This window comes from Leopardus geoffroyi, chromosome D1 (assembly GCF_018350155.1).
Source record: "Leopardus geoffroyi isolate Oge1 chromosome D1, O.geoffroyi_Oge1_pat1.0, whole genome shotgun sequence".
NCBI lineage: Eukaryota > Metazoa > Chordata > Mammalia > Carnivora > Felidae > Leopardus > Leopardus geoffroyi.
In genome coordinates, this window is record NC_059329.1 from 105,902,617 (window position 1) to 105,917,667 (window position 15,051).

General features: G+C 54.4%; 3 protein-coding genes across 17 annotated transcripts in view; 2 read left to right on the plus strand and 1 right to left on the minus strand.

Moving 5' to 3' along the window:
- Window positions 1-2,759, plus strand: part of MYRF (myelin regulatory factor) — a 33,827-nt gene extending 31,068 nt beyond the window's left edge. For all 14 annotated transcript variants that reach the window (XM_045485498.1, XM_045485502.1, XM_045485508.1 and 11 more), the window contains one exon: window positions 145-2,759. In XM_045485498.1, coding sequence (XP_045341454.1) covers window positions 145-225 — 81 coding nt within the window. In that variant the 3' untranslated portion in view covers window positions 226-2,759. The remainder of the gene's footprint in view (window positions 1-144) is intronic.
- Window positions 2,760-3,349: 590 nt separating this feature from the next.
- On the minus strand, window positions 3,350-7,470 carry TMEM258 (transmembrane protein 258). The gene is made up of 6 exons (XM_045482579.1): window positions 7,370-7,470; window positions 7,165-7,273; window positions 6,416-6,856; window positions 4,788-4,897; window positions 4,066-4,202; window positions 3,350-3,454 (listed from the first exon to the last, which is right to left on the minus strand). The coding sequence occupies exons 1-5, from the start codon at window positions 7,468-7,470 to the stop codon at window positions 4,076-4,078; spliced, it is 888 nt and encodes a 295-aa protein (XP_045338535.1). The 3' UTR covers window positions 3,350-3,454; window positions 4,066-4,075.
- Window positions 5,940-11,802, plus strand: FEN1 (flap structure-specific endonuclease 1). Of its 2 annotated transcripts, none has more exons than XM_045485520.1 (2): window positions 5,940-6,151; window positions 9,885-11,802. In XM_045485520.1, the coding sequence occupies exon 2, from the start codon at window positions 9,906-9,908 to the stop codon at window positions 11,046-11,048; it is 1,143 nt and encodes a 380-aa protein (XP_045341476.1). In that variant the 5' UTR covers window positions 5,940-6,151; window positions 9,885-9,905; the 3' UTR covers window positions 11,049-11,802. The 2 variants fall into 2 exon arrangements, with proteins under 2 accessions (XP_045341476.1, XP_045341475.1); XM_045485519.1 differs by lacking the exon at window positions 5,940-6,151 and adding an exon at window positions 6,741-6,889.
- Window positions 11,803-15,051: the final 3,249 nt, after the last annotated feature.

The window sequence follows — 15,051 nt, forward strand, 5'->3', positions numbered from 1 at the left end:
GCTCGGGGAAGGGAGGCGGGGGTTCACGGAGCGCATGGCGGGACGTGAGGCACAGGGGCAGGTGATGTCAGCGCCGGGGGCGGGGTGCTTCCTGCCCTGCACCCCCAGAGCCACCTCACCTGTGCCCGCTCCCCTCCCACCCAGGGTCAGGCCAACTGCAGCGTGGAGGCCCCGGTCCTGCCGGCCACAGACTACTATTTCCACTTCTACCGCCTGTGTGACTGAGCTGCCCTCCCCAAGGCAGCACCACACCACGGCCCGGGTCCCCGGGCGCCCCTTCCACACTGGATGCGGTGGTGTTACACTGGAGCCGCTGCCCGCCAGCTCTCTGCTCACTGGCACCCCCTTGGAGAGACTGAACCGGGCCTGGCCCTCCCCACGACTGGTGAAACTGGAAGTCCTCACACTGGAGTCGCTGTCCCTGCCGGTCGCCCCTCACACGTCGCGGAGGGAGCCAGAGGGACCTCCTGGGGCCAGGCCGGGACCAGTTCCTCTCTGTCCAGTTATGGTGGTTGGAGGGCCGGCCTCAGGTACCCTGGCGGCAAGGGTAAGCCTGTGACTGTCCAGAGCCTACCTCCCACCCTCCCCTTTTGAGACTGGGAGCCCCCCCCCCCTCTTTTGGAGAGGGGACCTGCTGACCTTGCTATCAGCTGGGGACTTGGACGGAGCCCTAAAAGACTCGGCTGGATCCATGAGTCGGTGGAGAATATGCAGCCATCACCCTCACAGCTGCTCCCTGCGGGGCGGCGAGGTGGTGGACTTTTTGGGGTTTGACTGTTACGCTGGACTTGGGACTTTCAAGCTTTAAGTGTGGCCCAGGAGGTCTCTTCTCCCTGGGAACACGGGCTCCCAAGAGCTCCCAGGGCAGCTGGAGCCAGCCCTGGATGGGTTGGGAAGACTGACCATGTGTGCCTTATGTACATTTCGTGCCCAGCTGAACTGGTGAGGGAGGTGGGGCGGTGGGCGAGGTAAGCCCCAGACCCTTGAACCTGGAGTATCCTGAAGTTCCCTGTGAGCCCCCCCACCAAGACGGTGTCGGGGCCCCACGGCCTGGGTTCCTGGGAGTTTCCAGAGCTTTGCAGCAGTATCCGGGACCCATCATTCTCTCTGAGCAGGGGAGCAGGAATCCATGCCAGGCAGCAGGCTGGTCTTGGCTGGTGTGCGGATGCAGAGTTGTTGCTGTTATTAACGAAATAATTACTAAAATGCACTTAAGCCAGAGCGGGGGTGGAGGCTGGAGATGGTAAAGCCCGGAGAAGTGCAGAGCCCTGGGGGAGGGGGGGGACAGGGGGACACTTGCCGAGACAGGGGCCTGGCTCTGATCCATCCCAGGGAGGCTTGAGACATCCAGCTCACTCCCGACCACCAAGACTCTGGCTTCCCGCTTCACTCTTGTCTCCTGGTCACCTGGTCTCCCCGGATCAAGGGCTCCCATGTTGGGTTCGGAGAGCTGAGCTGGAGCGACCCAGGCTCGGCAGCAGGCCCCGTCTCCACTCACTCCTCCCAGAGATGGAGCAGTGGGCTTGTGTTAGGAAGAAGTCTTATCTCAAGTGCCAATGTTAAGTTAACCTTTCTTAGTGGGTGCCTGGAGCACTGAGGCCACATCCAGGCTCACAGAAGAATGTGGAAATCACTGAGCCACGTCCGCATGGGCCCGGGAAGGGGACCGGGAATTATGGTCCCTGCCCTGTGGTATCCTGCCACCTCTTTGGGAACCAGGCCTTACCCCTCTCCGAAGTCTCATTCTCGACTTTGAATGGGAGGCCTTCCTATGGGGAGCTGGGTCTTGAAGCCTGGGAACTGTGGGCCCCCTTCCGGCATGGGTCGCAAAGCACTTACCCTTAGGGGAGTCGGGGGGATGGCAGGGATACCTCGCCTCCCAGCCCCTTCCCCAGCGTGGCTCCACTCCTTCATTCTGACATAGGAATCCCACGGTTCCCCACACCACGCAGGGGGCCAGGCCTTCCTTAGGACTACTCTGTTCTCCCTCCCCCAGAGTGGGGGAAACCCTCCCGAAATGCCTTAAAAACTGCTGAGCCCCACCCTTTGTAATAGGATTCTGGGGCTTCCTCAGTGAGGGTGCCTGGCCTTGGACTGTGGCCCCTCAGTCCTGAACTGGAAAGTGACCCTCCACTGCCCCCTGGAGCCCTTCTGGACACAGCATTGCCCCAATCTGGTTAGCAGCTGGCTGTTTCCATGCCTGAGGAGGGGTCCTCAGTGCGAGGATTGGGGCCAAGCTGGGGCTCCAAGCTGCTTGAGAGGGGGTCAACCTTGGACCAAAGTCGCCTTAAGCCCAGTAAGGTAGATGGGCTTCGGGGAAGGGGAGCGGGTCACCTGCTGGAGGCTGACAGCTGCCCGGCTGGCACTGGTAAGTGGGTGTCTTGGTTCCATTCCCTACATGGGGTCCAGCAGCCACCCCTCCCCTCCCCTCCCCTCCCCTCCGGCATTTATTCCCATAGTCGCGGGGCTAATCTCCCCGGAGCTTCAAGCTGTACATAGGGCCTCTCAACGCACAAGTCCCTCTGCCCACGTTATACCCGCCCCCATAAAAGCCCGCGTGTGCATAGAGCGCCCCTCCCTCCCAGTTAACTCCCAGTTCCTGTCCCTGAGTGCTGACTCATATTTATCACGTACCAACTCTGACTCTGGAGTGGGCAGAGGGAGGCAGCCCTGGGCCTGCTTGCTTCCTGTCCCCGTCCTTTTCTTCTGAAGTAAATATACGTATATAAATAAATGTATAAATATGGCTTTGTATCTGACCTTGCTTCCCCATCTCTTCTTGAGACTGTTCTGGTAGCAGACGGGAGTCGCCTGTGGGGCAAAGACTGACTGGAATCTCTTGAGGTTCCTGAGCCACGTGGATGCGTTGCACCCCGACATCCTTCTCAACTTCACGCCAGGCTTGGGAACAGGACTCCGCAGCCGCCTTCCCTAGCCACTCCCCCCCAGACCCACGGCTGCCCTACCTGGGTTAAAGTGGCCTCCTTCCCCAAGGAAAACCTCCCCTTTGGGGACAAGCTGAGCCTTGTGAAGGTCCCCAACCCACAGAAGGGAGAGTACATTCAGAGGATGGGACGGGTCCAGGGCAGACGTGACTGGTGTGGGTTCCCAGAGAAGTCTGCTGTAAAAACAACAGAGGAGAGAGCTGGTCCCTCCCTGTCCACGAAGCCTTACGTTACAAGGACAGCCTCCCCTCCCTCACCCTCCTCGCCCCTCACAGTAGAAAGCAGGGCTTCCCGGCAGCAGGGAGCATCTGAAAGGCAGGAGAGAAATGGGAAGGGGTGGGACCAGGGAAGTCAGGCAGTCCCAGCACCACCCCACCGCTGCGAAACGGGCGGTCAGACGGGACGGTCACACATCTGCCTTTATTGTGAGCAGGTGGGAGACGCTTGTGGCAATGGTAAAAAAATTAATTTACAAAAGCAGGGGTTCAGTGAAGCCGCCGGGCTGGAACCTGAAAGAGGAGAGGGGTATCAAAATGAGACCAATGACCCTTCCTTCCGCCTCCTTTTCTCACTGACGCCTGTGCCCCTGGGGCAAGGGCTGACGGGCACACGCCTCTGAAGCGGAGCTACCAAAGCTGACTCTCAGGGACCTGTTTAGTGGATTATCTGCAGCCAGGGTCTCTGGGTTTGCTTCATCACTTTAGTCAAGGTTTCTTTTAATGACTGAAAACATTCAAGCTTACCACAGTGGCACTCCCTGCAGCAAACTGGGAGCCCCAGGTTCTGAGCCCCCTTCTAGCCTGTTCCCGAGCAGCCAAGTCAATGGCGTGTGATGTGTAAGAACCCAAATGTCATCACGTGGGAAGCCTGCTCCCACAGCCCTATGAAGTACACCCCGAAGCCAGATCAAGGCCTTGGGCGGTGTGCAGAGCTCAGCATGACAATGTAGGTCAGAGATCCCTGTTAGGGACAGGGAAAGAGGCACAGGCGTCCGGCGTCCGGTGTCCCTATCCACTCTGCCGAGTCTGTCTCCACGAACCAAAGTGTTGCACAGGCCTGAGGACCGCACTGACGTGGATGTGGGAAGCCTCTCTAATGCCCGCCCTGTCGCAGCACTTACCCCTGGGAGCTCACACGTAGATGCCGACCCAGAGCAGCAGGAAGAGAACTCCAAAGCCCATGAAAAGCGAGGCCACCAAGGAGATGAGGAGCTCTTTGTAGATATCCCGAGTGTACTTGGTGGAGGTCACCTCATAGCTGGCAGGGTGATTAAGGAGAAGCAGAGGGATGGGGCTGCGTAGGACAGGAAGCCCGGCCAGTGCAGCTCTGGGAAAAAGGTACGGGGTGAGGGCTTTCTAGGAGGCTTGCCGGGCTCAGCGCAGCCAGGAAGAGAGGCCCAAGAGATGATCTGGACTCTGTTGCTTCCTACCAGCCCTCAACCACCCGTGAAGAAAATCAGGCCCAGAGGGGTTAGGTCACCTGCCCTGGGTCACACAGCCAGTGAACTGAGGAATTGGCATTAGCCCTCGGATCTCCTGCCACCTGAGCACGCCCCTCCTTTACCACTCTGCCAACTTCAGATCCCCTATCCCCAACCTGCAGTCCAGCCAGGCCTTCTGTCCACTGTCCCGGGAATCTGAAGAGCAAACTGAGCTCACCTAAACTTGGGAAGTAAGGCCACAGCCCGACCCTGCACATCAACAGCTGTCCTTCGACCTCCTTACCTTCCCCCTAGCCCCACACCAGAACAAAACTGGCAGGGTGCACGTACCCAGCATGGTTTCTCCCTTAGTTTCCCACACCACTAACTCTGGCCCACTGGCTGCTCAGTGAAAAGGATACACGAAGAACCAGGCGGTAAAGAACATGCCAATGGCCAACAGCACCACGGTCAGATGGGGGAAGACAGCTGGGTTCACTGGGCTGGTGTATCTGCTCATGGCCTCGAGCTCCTAGGGGAGGGCAGGAGATCAGAGCTATCAAAGAATCCCAGGACTTCAACGTGAGGGGGAGTGTGAGGTCATCCACCAATGGGCCTCATCCTCCAATGACTGTTAAAGGTCTGTCTCAGCCTGGGAAATATGGAAATCCTTCAGAACCAACATCAAGTGATTCCATTTGGAAATGACGATTCCATCGTAAACTTAGGTGACACTCTGTCTTTTCACTATGAGACAAGAAGGGCAGCTGAGAGTCAGAGGCTGACACTGACGATGATTGACTAGCTATAGATCAGTGGTCCCTAACATCTTCTGAGGCCAGGGAGGACTATTAAAAAAAAAATGGTTAAAGGTATGGACTCTGCCTGGAAGAAAACCACATGCAAGAAATAGTCTGCCTATAATTTTAGGAGATTTATGGACCCATGTCTATAGACACCAAGCTCAGAATCCCTGCTTTAATTCAGAGCCTGGACCAGTACCCAGATCTCAACTTCTATTTCTGTGTTCTTCCCACTACACTATTACGGAATCTCAGGATCTAACAGCAAAAGACATCCATTAATAAACTGGCTCTACTGAATGAGTCTCTGTAAAGTAGTTATAGTAACACCCCTCACAGGGTTGATGTATGACTGAAGAAGGGTGACGAACGTCAAAGTATCTAGCTCATTTCCTGGCACAAAGTAGTTGCTCAATAGGTGTTTGTTTCCCTCCCAAGGTTACAGGGAAAATTATGAGATAATGCTTGTGAAGGAGGGCTGTAAACGTAAAGTTCTGTACAAATGTTAACTTCCATTGTCACTCACCAGCCAACGCTCCTAAGACCCAGAACATAACAACTCTAGAGAAATAAATTGACCCCATTGTTCTAAGAGACACTGGAATTCAATTCAGTAAACATTTATGCCCACACCCCCCAAAATGATAAAGACAATCGCTGCCATTTATTGAGCCTCCCATCGCAGGCCCTGTGTTCGGCACTGGGAATACAAAGATGAATAGCCATCATCCCAGAGCTAGCTGCACGTCAGATGGTGCTCACTAGGAGGCGTGGCAGATAACAAAGAAGTCCGTGACATGTGGCAAGAGGTTTGTACGCGGGTTGTGGGAGCTCCCAGCAGAGAGCGGCCAAGTGCCTGAGAGAGTTGGAAGTGCTTCACCAAGAAGGGGACATCTGCCCTGGGCCTTGCAGATGAGTACGAGTTCTGCGGGAGGAAGAACTTTCCAAACAGAGATCAAATAGAGATAACGGCTTAATCACAGGTAACAGATAAAAGCTCGAGGTGTTAAAAATGCGCCGCACAAGCCTCACCCTTAAAAATCGCGGGATCAAAACCTCAGCCTAACTAAGAGTCCGTGGCAAGGGGCTTCCTTCCCTTCCCGCCCCTCGGCCCAAGTCGGATATAGGAGCCGCCGGCTGTCTGGGTCTCAGGCGTCTGAGACCTTCGCGAGAGAAACGGGGTGTGGGACGGGCCCCGAGGGGGCCCTCATCACAGCCCTGTCCGGGACGCCCCTCAACCCTCTCACCATCTTGCTAGGCACAGGGTAATCCACCGCTCCGCCACAGGAATAACACGTCGGCAGGAGCAGGCGCCTTGTGCAGCCGGAAAAGGAAGTGCGCCCGCTCGCGTGGCATTGTGGGATTTGTAGTCCTGTGGTTTCGGAGGTAGGGGGCGCTGGGGCCTGTGGGGCCCCGATGTGGAGTTGGGGCGAGCGATGGAGAAGGGTAGGACAGAGCCGCTGGGAGGGTTCGTTCCCCCACGGGGGTGGAGGGGGGACTGTTTGCCACAAGGGAAGCTGGCCGAGGGCGTCCGGGTCTGCACTACACTTCCCAGGAGGCCGTGCGCGGCGGCGGGTCACGTGACGGGAGCGCGGGCTTTGGAAGGCGGCTGAGCGGGAGGGCGTCCGCGGCCGCGCTGAGCAGGTTTGCGGGGCTGAGCACCGTCGTGGGCGACCCCGGACCAAGCGCTAGCTGTCGAGGCCTCGCGCTCCAAAGGCCAGGTGAGACCCCATGGGAAGCGCTTCCGAGGGCGGCGGGGTCCGCCTGGCGCTGGGTGCTGTCGGGGACCGTCTGCCGTGCGCGGGGCGGAGGCCGGAGCGCCGGCCTGCCACCTTCCCGCTTTGCGACTTGGGCCGGTCGCCGAAGCCCCGAGCCTTTTGCTTCGTTTGTGGAAGGAGGGAAACAGCCTCCACTTTTTGGGCCCGTTGTGTATTTCGACCGAGATCCTGGCTGAGAAACATTTTGTAAACTTCATTTGTTGAGACTCCTTTCCCACCTCCTTGCGTCGGGGGCCGTGGGAGGCTAAGCCAGCAGGCACTGTCCCCTCCGTACCCGTTCTGGCAAAGCCGCCGTCCTGAGGCCGGACCCCGAGGATTGAATGGCTTCTGTGGGGGGAACGATCCCGAGCACCCAGTGTATGGCAGGGGCTAGAGGAGGGCGCGGCTGAGCAGCAGTGAGAAAGGGCCGGCCTTCTCCCAAACTTTGTGTTGGCTCCCAGACTGTGACGGTAGGTTGGGAAGCCGCGCACGGAAGATCTTGCCGCCAGGTTGAGGTGTTTGGACTTCAGCACGGAAGGGGGCATGCGACAGGGTCTTTTATGCTTTGGAAAGAACCCTTTGAAAAGTGGGAACAGCTAAAAGGTCTCGTATATGTCTTGGGGTGGCGGACACATACCACCAGTGAGCACGCAACGACTTTAAATGACACCCCTAAATCCTTTTTAATAGTTATACATTTAACATTAAAATTTAACTACTGTGACACAGACATTATTGCTTAAGATGAGTTCTCGTTTTCAACTTGGTTTTTAAGACAATGGGGTCCATTTAAAGAAAATACTAAGTGAATGCAAGTACAGGTTTTGAGTGTGTGTTTTTTTTTTTAATTAAAAAAAATTTTTTTTAATGTTTTTATTTATTTTTGAGACAGAGAGAGAGCCTGAGCAGGGGAGGGGCAGAGAGAGAGGGAGACACAGAATCCGAAGCAGGCTCCAAGCTCTGAGCTGTCAGCACAGAGCCCGACGCGGGGCTCGAACTCACGGACTGTGAGATCATGACCTGAGCCGAGGTCGGACGCTTAACCGACTGTGCCACCCAGGCGCCCCTTTTGAAAAAATTTTTTGATGTTTATTTATTTTGAGAGAGAGAAAGACACACAGCGTGAGTCGGGGAGGGGCAGAGAGAGAGAGAGGAACCCAGGCAAGCTCCACGCTGTCAGCAGAGAGACTGATGTGGGGCTCGAACTCACAAAACCATGAGATCATGACCTGAGCCAGGATCCAGGAGTCGGACGCTTAACCGACTGAGCCACCCAGGCGCCCCCAAATACAGGTTTTAGATGGAAGTGGCAAAAAATTGTGAGGGGAGCAGAGTTTGGATCTGATCGAAGTTCAGGAAACACGGCCCTGGGAACTATTTTATTTGTCAAGGGGCCTGAAACACAGGAGTGCATTACTGGACTGAGGGACTACAGCTTGCCAGGCTCCTAGATCAGGACCTGGGGTCAGGTGGGAGCCATGGAGTTCACATCTTGGACTTCGTGGTGGAGAGAAAATATAAAGGGAAAGACTTAAAACTCCTAGCGACGTCATGGTAGAAATAGAAACCAGTAGCAGGGCCGAGGGGATACTGAAGGGACACTCGAGCAGCATGTGAGAAAGCCACATAACCTCCCTTCAGATAAGTTGGGTTTTTTGCCAGTCCTTCTTCAGGGCTGCTCTATCAGTCAGGGTCCTCCAGAGAAACGGTAGGATCTAGGGTACGGACATATATAAAGAGATTTATTGGAAGGAATTGGCTCAGGTGATTGTGGAGGTTGACCAGTTTGAAAATTAGAGGGCTGGCCCGCAGGCTAGAAACTCATGCAGGGGTTGAACCTGCAGACTTCAGGCAGAATTTCTCTGGAAACCTCCGTTTTTGCTCCCAAGGCCTTTCAGTTGACTCAGCGCCTCCCCCCCCCCCCCACCGCCCCGCATTCTGCAGGATAATCTCTGTTTAAAGTCACCTGAATATTGGGGTGCCTGGGTGGCTCAGTTAAGCGCCTGACTTTGGCTCAGGTCATGATCTTGTGGTTTGTGGGTTCAAGCCCCGCATCGGGCTCTGTGCTGACAGCTCAGAGCCGGGAGCCCGCTTCAGATTCTGTGTCTCCCTCTCTCTCTGCCCCTCTCCCGCTCACGCTCTGTCTCTCTCTGTCTCAAAAATAAAATAAGCATCCAAAAAAAAATTTTTTTTTTAACTAAATAAATAAAGTCACCCGAATACAGATGTTACGAGATACCTTCCCAGCAGCGCCTGGATTAATGTTTGAGTAAATACCTGGGTACTACAGCCTAGCCACTGTTGACACAGGAAACTACCCATCACAGCTGCTAAGAGGAGGGGAGCCAGAAGGACGAGTTGGGGATGGTCAATGACTGGCATAAAGGTACAGAGGAGGGTGGACACTCGTGTTTATTTTACCACCGTACACATTCAGCCTTGTGTCATGGCTGCCTCTGCCCCTGCCTCATCTCGTCATCCTCTGGTAGCCAGTCTTTGCCTGTCCTTCAGGTCCTGTCTTTATGATCCATGGACGCCTTGGGCTGGGCCAGGCACTCTCCTCTGGACTTGCAGGGACCTTGACGCAGGCGTCAGTGGTAGCCCTCCTTGCGTGCTAGCCGTGTTGCTGCCTTATCCACGAAACCTTAAGTCCCCGGACGTCAGAAGTGCCTTCATCCTCCTAACACCCAGGTTTCCTCCTGAAACGCAGGAAGCCTTAGTAGTCATGGAGTGGGCTCCCCTGCTCGACTGAGGTTTTTGAGAATGCTGACCTTGTCCTGTGCCAGCTTTTCATCTTCTGTGGTCCCGAAGCGGTGTCCTCTTCTTGCGCTAAATTTGTACAGTCGGAGGCATGGGAGTCGGTGAGAGGGCGCCAGTTCTAACCCCTGATCCTTTGCCTCCCTGAAATTCCTCCTGTTCTTACTTTACTCCTTTTTTGTTTGTTCGTTTTTGGTTCTAGCCGTCCCTCCTCTGTGTTGCTATGGGCATTCAAGGCCTGGCCAAACTGATTGCAGACGTGGCCCCCGGTGCCATCCGGGAGAATGACATCAAGAGCTACTTCGGCCGCAAGGTGGCCATCGATGCCTCCATGAGCATTTATCAGTTCCTGATCGCCGTCCGCCAGGGCGGGGATGTGCTGCAGAACGAGGAGGGGGAGACCACCAGCCACCTGATGGGCATGTTCTACCGCACCATCCGCATGATGGAGAACGGCATCAAACCCGTGTATGTCTTCGACGGCAAGCCGCCACAGCTCAAGTCCGGCGAGCTGGCCAAGCGCAGCGAGCGGCGGGCCGAGGCGGAGAAGCAGCTACAGCAGGCTCAGGCCGCCGGGGCCGGGGAGGAGGTGGAGAAGTTTACCAAGCGGCTGGTGAAGGTCACCAAGCAGCACAACGACGAGTGCAAGCATCTGCTGAGCCTCATGGGCATCCCGTACCTGGACGCGCCCAGCGAGGCCGAGGCCAGCTGTGCTGCCCTCGTGAAGGCGGGCAAAGTCTATGCCGCGGCCACGGAGGACATGGACTGCCTGACCTTTGGCAGCCCTGTGCTCATGCGGCACCTGACGGCCAGCGAGGCCAAGAAGCTGCCCATCCAGGAGTTCCACCTGAGCCGGGTCCTGCAGGAGCTGGGCCTGAACCAGGAGCAGTTCGTAGACCTGTGCATCCTGCTGGGCAGTGACTACTGTGAGAGCATCCGGGGCATTGGGCCCAAGCGGGCCGTGGACCTCATCCAGAAGCACAAGAGCATCGAGGAGATCGTGCGTCGGCTCGACCCCAGCAAGTACTCCGTGCCAGAAAATTGGCTCCACAAGGAGGCCCATCAGCTCTTCCTGGAGCCCGAGGTGCTTGACCCAGAGTCTGTGGAGCTGAAGTGGAGCGAGCCGAATGAGGAAGAGCTCGTCAAGTTCATGTGTGGTGAAAAGCAGTTCTCGGAGGAGCGGATCCGCAGTGGGGTCAGGCGGCTGAGCAAGAGCCGCCAGGGCAGCACCCAGGGCCGCCTGGATGATTTCTTCAAGGTGACTGGCTCGCTCTCCTCAGCTAAGCGCAAGGAGCCAGAGCCCAAGGGGTCTGCTAAGAAGAAGGCAAAGACCGGGGCAGGAGGGAAGTTCAAACGGGGAAAATAAAGGAGTTTCCCCTCTTGCCTCCCCGGCCCCAGAACACCTGCCTTGATGTGCCCTCAAACGCTAGCACGAGAGAGAGCTCTGTGGGGGCAGGGAGGGGCTCGCGTTGCTTCTCTAGCTCTGCCCGTCTCAGTAGTGCTTTCCCTTTTGTACTTGATCTGGTGGCAGGAAGGCCACAGAGGTATCTTGTTTCCTTCTTGTTTTAGCTCAGGAAAGTATGTCAGGCTCCAAACACCTCTCAGGCAATTTAATGGACACTGAGTCTATTGTTAAATGAAAGGGATAGCAACAGGTCTTGAAGAAGGAGGAGGGGATAAATGGTAGAGATGGAAGACTGTATAAAAATGATTTCCTGACTGGCCCAACTGGTGGCTGATGGGAAGGGGTGGTGGAACCCAGCTGTATTTCTCTCTGGCTCAGCCTTGACCGGCCCTGTAGGACAGCCGTCAGGAAGACCCAGTCTTCTCAGACGGGGAGAGCTCCTGAGACATGAGACAGGCGGACAGCTGGAGTCCCTGGAGTTGGCCACAAGGGTCCGACCACTGGCTGTGTGTCCTGGGGTGCGCAGAAACTTGAACTTGCTATGTAACTTGAGTCTTCACAGTGGCAGATCTTATTTTGAGGCGTAAGATGGGCCAAATTCTAATGGCTTCTCTGAGGCAGCCAATGGAATTGAGACTTGGGGATGAGATGCTATTTTCACGTGCTGGTTTTGTTTTAAACGTGTGAAAAAAGAGTCAATAAAATTAGAAAAGTAGCCAGAATGTCGTGTTCTTTGAGAACATTTGAAAACACCTTGAGGGGCGCCTGGGTGGCTCAGTCAGTTGAGCATCCGACTTCCGCTCAGGTTATGATCTCGCATCTTGTGGGTTCGAGCCCTGTGTCCTCTGTGCTGACAGCTCAGAGCCTGGTTCAGATTCTGTGTCTATCTCTCTGCCCCACCCCCACCTACGCACTGTCTCTCTTTCTCTCTCCCTCTCTCTCTCTCTCTCATATAAACATTAAAAAAAAAAAAAAAAAACCCGGGGCGCCTGGGTGGCGCAGTCGGTTAAGCGTCCGACTTCAGCCAGGTCACGATCTCGCGGTCCGTGAGTTCGAGCCCCGCGTCGGGCTCTGGGCTGATGGCTCAGAGTCTGGAGCCTGTTTCCGATTCTGTGTCTCCCTCTCTCTCTGCCCCTCCCCCGTTCATGCTCTGTCTCTCTCTGTCCCAAAAATAAATAAACGTTGAAAAAAAAAAATTAAAAAAAAACCCAAAAAACCCAAACATCGTTAAGTGCCCCCAGGCTTCAGGAAGTAGGTAAGGTTCTTTTCACTCCCAAGAGAACACACAGTCGATATATCCTTGTTACAAGAGGTTTGAGAGTGGCCACAAGATGGCGCCAGGCTCCACAGAATGACCAAAGTGGCCTTGGCAGTACATCAGCCATTTGTAGGTGGATGCCTAGTTTAACTTGCTGGGAAACAAGTTTTAATAAATCGAATGGGTTCCTAGTTTTCCACCTGCTGTGTGGGATAAAGGAGCTTCTCGGAGAAAGCCTCACAATTTAGATCAACTGCTTCACGGCGTCCGAGCATTTATTCTACCGGTTTATAAATTGTTCAAAACCGCACTTCAAAAGTCACTTTCTCGCTCCTCTTGTGACATCAAATTCAGGTTGCTGTTTCCCATAAAGATGGAATGTTTGAAAAGTTATAATCCTGATAAAACTTGGCAAGGCGCTGTCCTGTTTGAGTTTCTCCTTTTTTAGCATTCCTATCACTGCTGTTCAAAGTTACCAGGGACACTTAAGCAGCCGGAAATCTAAGCTGCCTGTGTTCCAACAGATTAAGCGGGTAGAAGACTAGAGGCTGGTGGTTTTCAAAATTTCTCATGGAGCAACCTGTTTTTCAAATGAAATCTTACATGGAATCTCAGGATGTGAGCTCCAGTTGAAGCAGGAACAGGATATAGTCTCCCCAGCAGTGCTGTTCCCGTGACGATGGGACCCTGAAAACCACTGGTATAGACGGAAGGTTCTACTCCGAGGGCAGGGATCGTAGTTTTGTTCACTGCTGTCTCCAGCGGTTGAAACGGATTTTCTCCGATTGGCCCACGCCACACAAGTAACAAGAGCCCCAAGGAATTTGATGGCTAAGCCCGTGGTTCTGGTGATGGGGCCCAGAGGCGGAAAGACTTCCTACGGAGCAGTCACCTGATCACCTTGGTGCAGTAGTTAAGGGCTTGTATCCTGTGGCAGTCAAAACATGCAGAGTGGTTTTTCCTCTTGTGTTTTCAGTTCCAGTTGTCTGGTCTTTTCTAAAAGGTTTAACCACTGCACACTGCAGGGGAAACCAGTTCTACAAATTTTTACCTAGCACGTCTAATACTCTTGCTCAAAAAGAGAGCTGTTGTAATAGCATTGAGGTTAAAAAGGCATTGTGCCAGCAGAGAAGGATTTGGGCAGAAAGGAGACTAATAGGGACTACCCATACTGAGACTAGAACGTTCAAAAGGGCCAGGGTGTTGCCTCATGACAGAAGCATGGGACACCTGCCTAGTGTGTCTGGCCAGTCAAGCATTTGAACACAGGGGGTCACGAGGAGGGCCTGGCTTTCCTTTTCCTTGCCATAGCCCACCCGTGCCTTGTTTTTCGGAGGATCCTGGTGTTCTGCCCAAAGGTCTTGTGCAAAGGGGAATCTGGGAACTCCTGGTCAGAAAGAGCCAGAGGTAGGTGGTACCCTACAGCACAGGCCCAAATTCTCCCATTGACAGACAGACAAGAGCTTCGTGGATTACAAGTGACTATAGCCTTCAGGTGGTCAAAATTAACTTTATTTTCAGCTTTACTTCTTGGAGATGTAGTAACATCAACACAAAGGACACGGATGTCAGCCTAATTAAAGAAACAAAGATGCACATAGAGGCCGGAACTCTAGAACACGGGAGTTCAAAGGTTAGTTTTGCCAGTCTGTGACTGGCGGTGACTTGTATGGTCTTTGAGCCTGTTTTCTCGTGTCACTGCTTGGATTTGAAATGACTCCTGTTACTGTTGTAACGGTCTAAGCCTTTTGTCACTCGGGTGTCCCTCTGTGACCATGTGAGACCACACCGGTCTAGGTTAAGGAGAGAAGGCCACGGTGGTTGAGGTGCTTCGAGGGCCCGGCCTCGGCTCAGTAAGCATCACTGGATTTGCTCGGCTTGGCAGCCAGATGGCTCGATAGGCTGGTGACCCCACGCTGAAACCCTAGGTAGCAGGGAATCAGGGGGACAGGGAAGGGTCAGTACCTATTCTGGAGTGAGGAAGCCAACGAAAGTAGAACGTTTCAATTCTACTTCTCATTTTTCGACCCAGGCTGTTTTAAAGCAGGTTCTGGCCAAATGGAAAAGATCTGAGCATGCTCTGGCAACCCGTCCTCCCCATGTTTGTTGCTTCTTTAATCTTGGTTTTGACACACCTCTCGAGTGATCCCAACAGCCCTTCCATAGGTGGTACCTCGAACCCCATCCCAACTTGCCTTAAGATCTTTATTCTCTCCTTAAACTAAATGTGGACTCTCCTAGGGCTCTTTTTCCTTTTACTTTGAAGTTTCCTCCTCTCTGTATCCACAATGCTCAATGCGCTTAGAGTAGATGCTGTTGAACAGGCAACTAATCCGCCCCCCCCCCCCCCACCTCCGTCGGCACTGGAAGGTGTGGATGTGAGGAGGGAAGGTGTTGAAGGCGGATCGACAAACCCTGGCAATTAAGGCAGGCTCCTGAGTACATTCCTTTGTTCAGTCTAGAGATGGGTTAAACGGTTAAGAACCAGATTTAAAAATTATATTTCGGGGGCACCTGGGTGGCGCAGTCGGTTAAGCGTCCGACTTCGGCCAGGTCACGATCTCGCGGTCCGTGAGTTCGAGCCCCGCGTCAGGCTCTGGGCTGATGGCTCAGAGCCTGGAGCCTGTTTCCGATTCTGTGTCTCCCTCTTTCTCTGCCCCTCCCCCGTTCATGCTCTGTCTCTCTCTGTCCCCAAAAAAATAAACG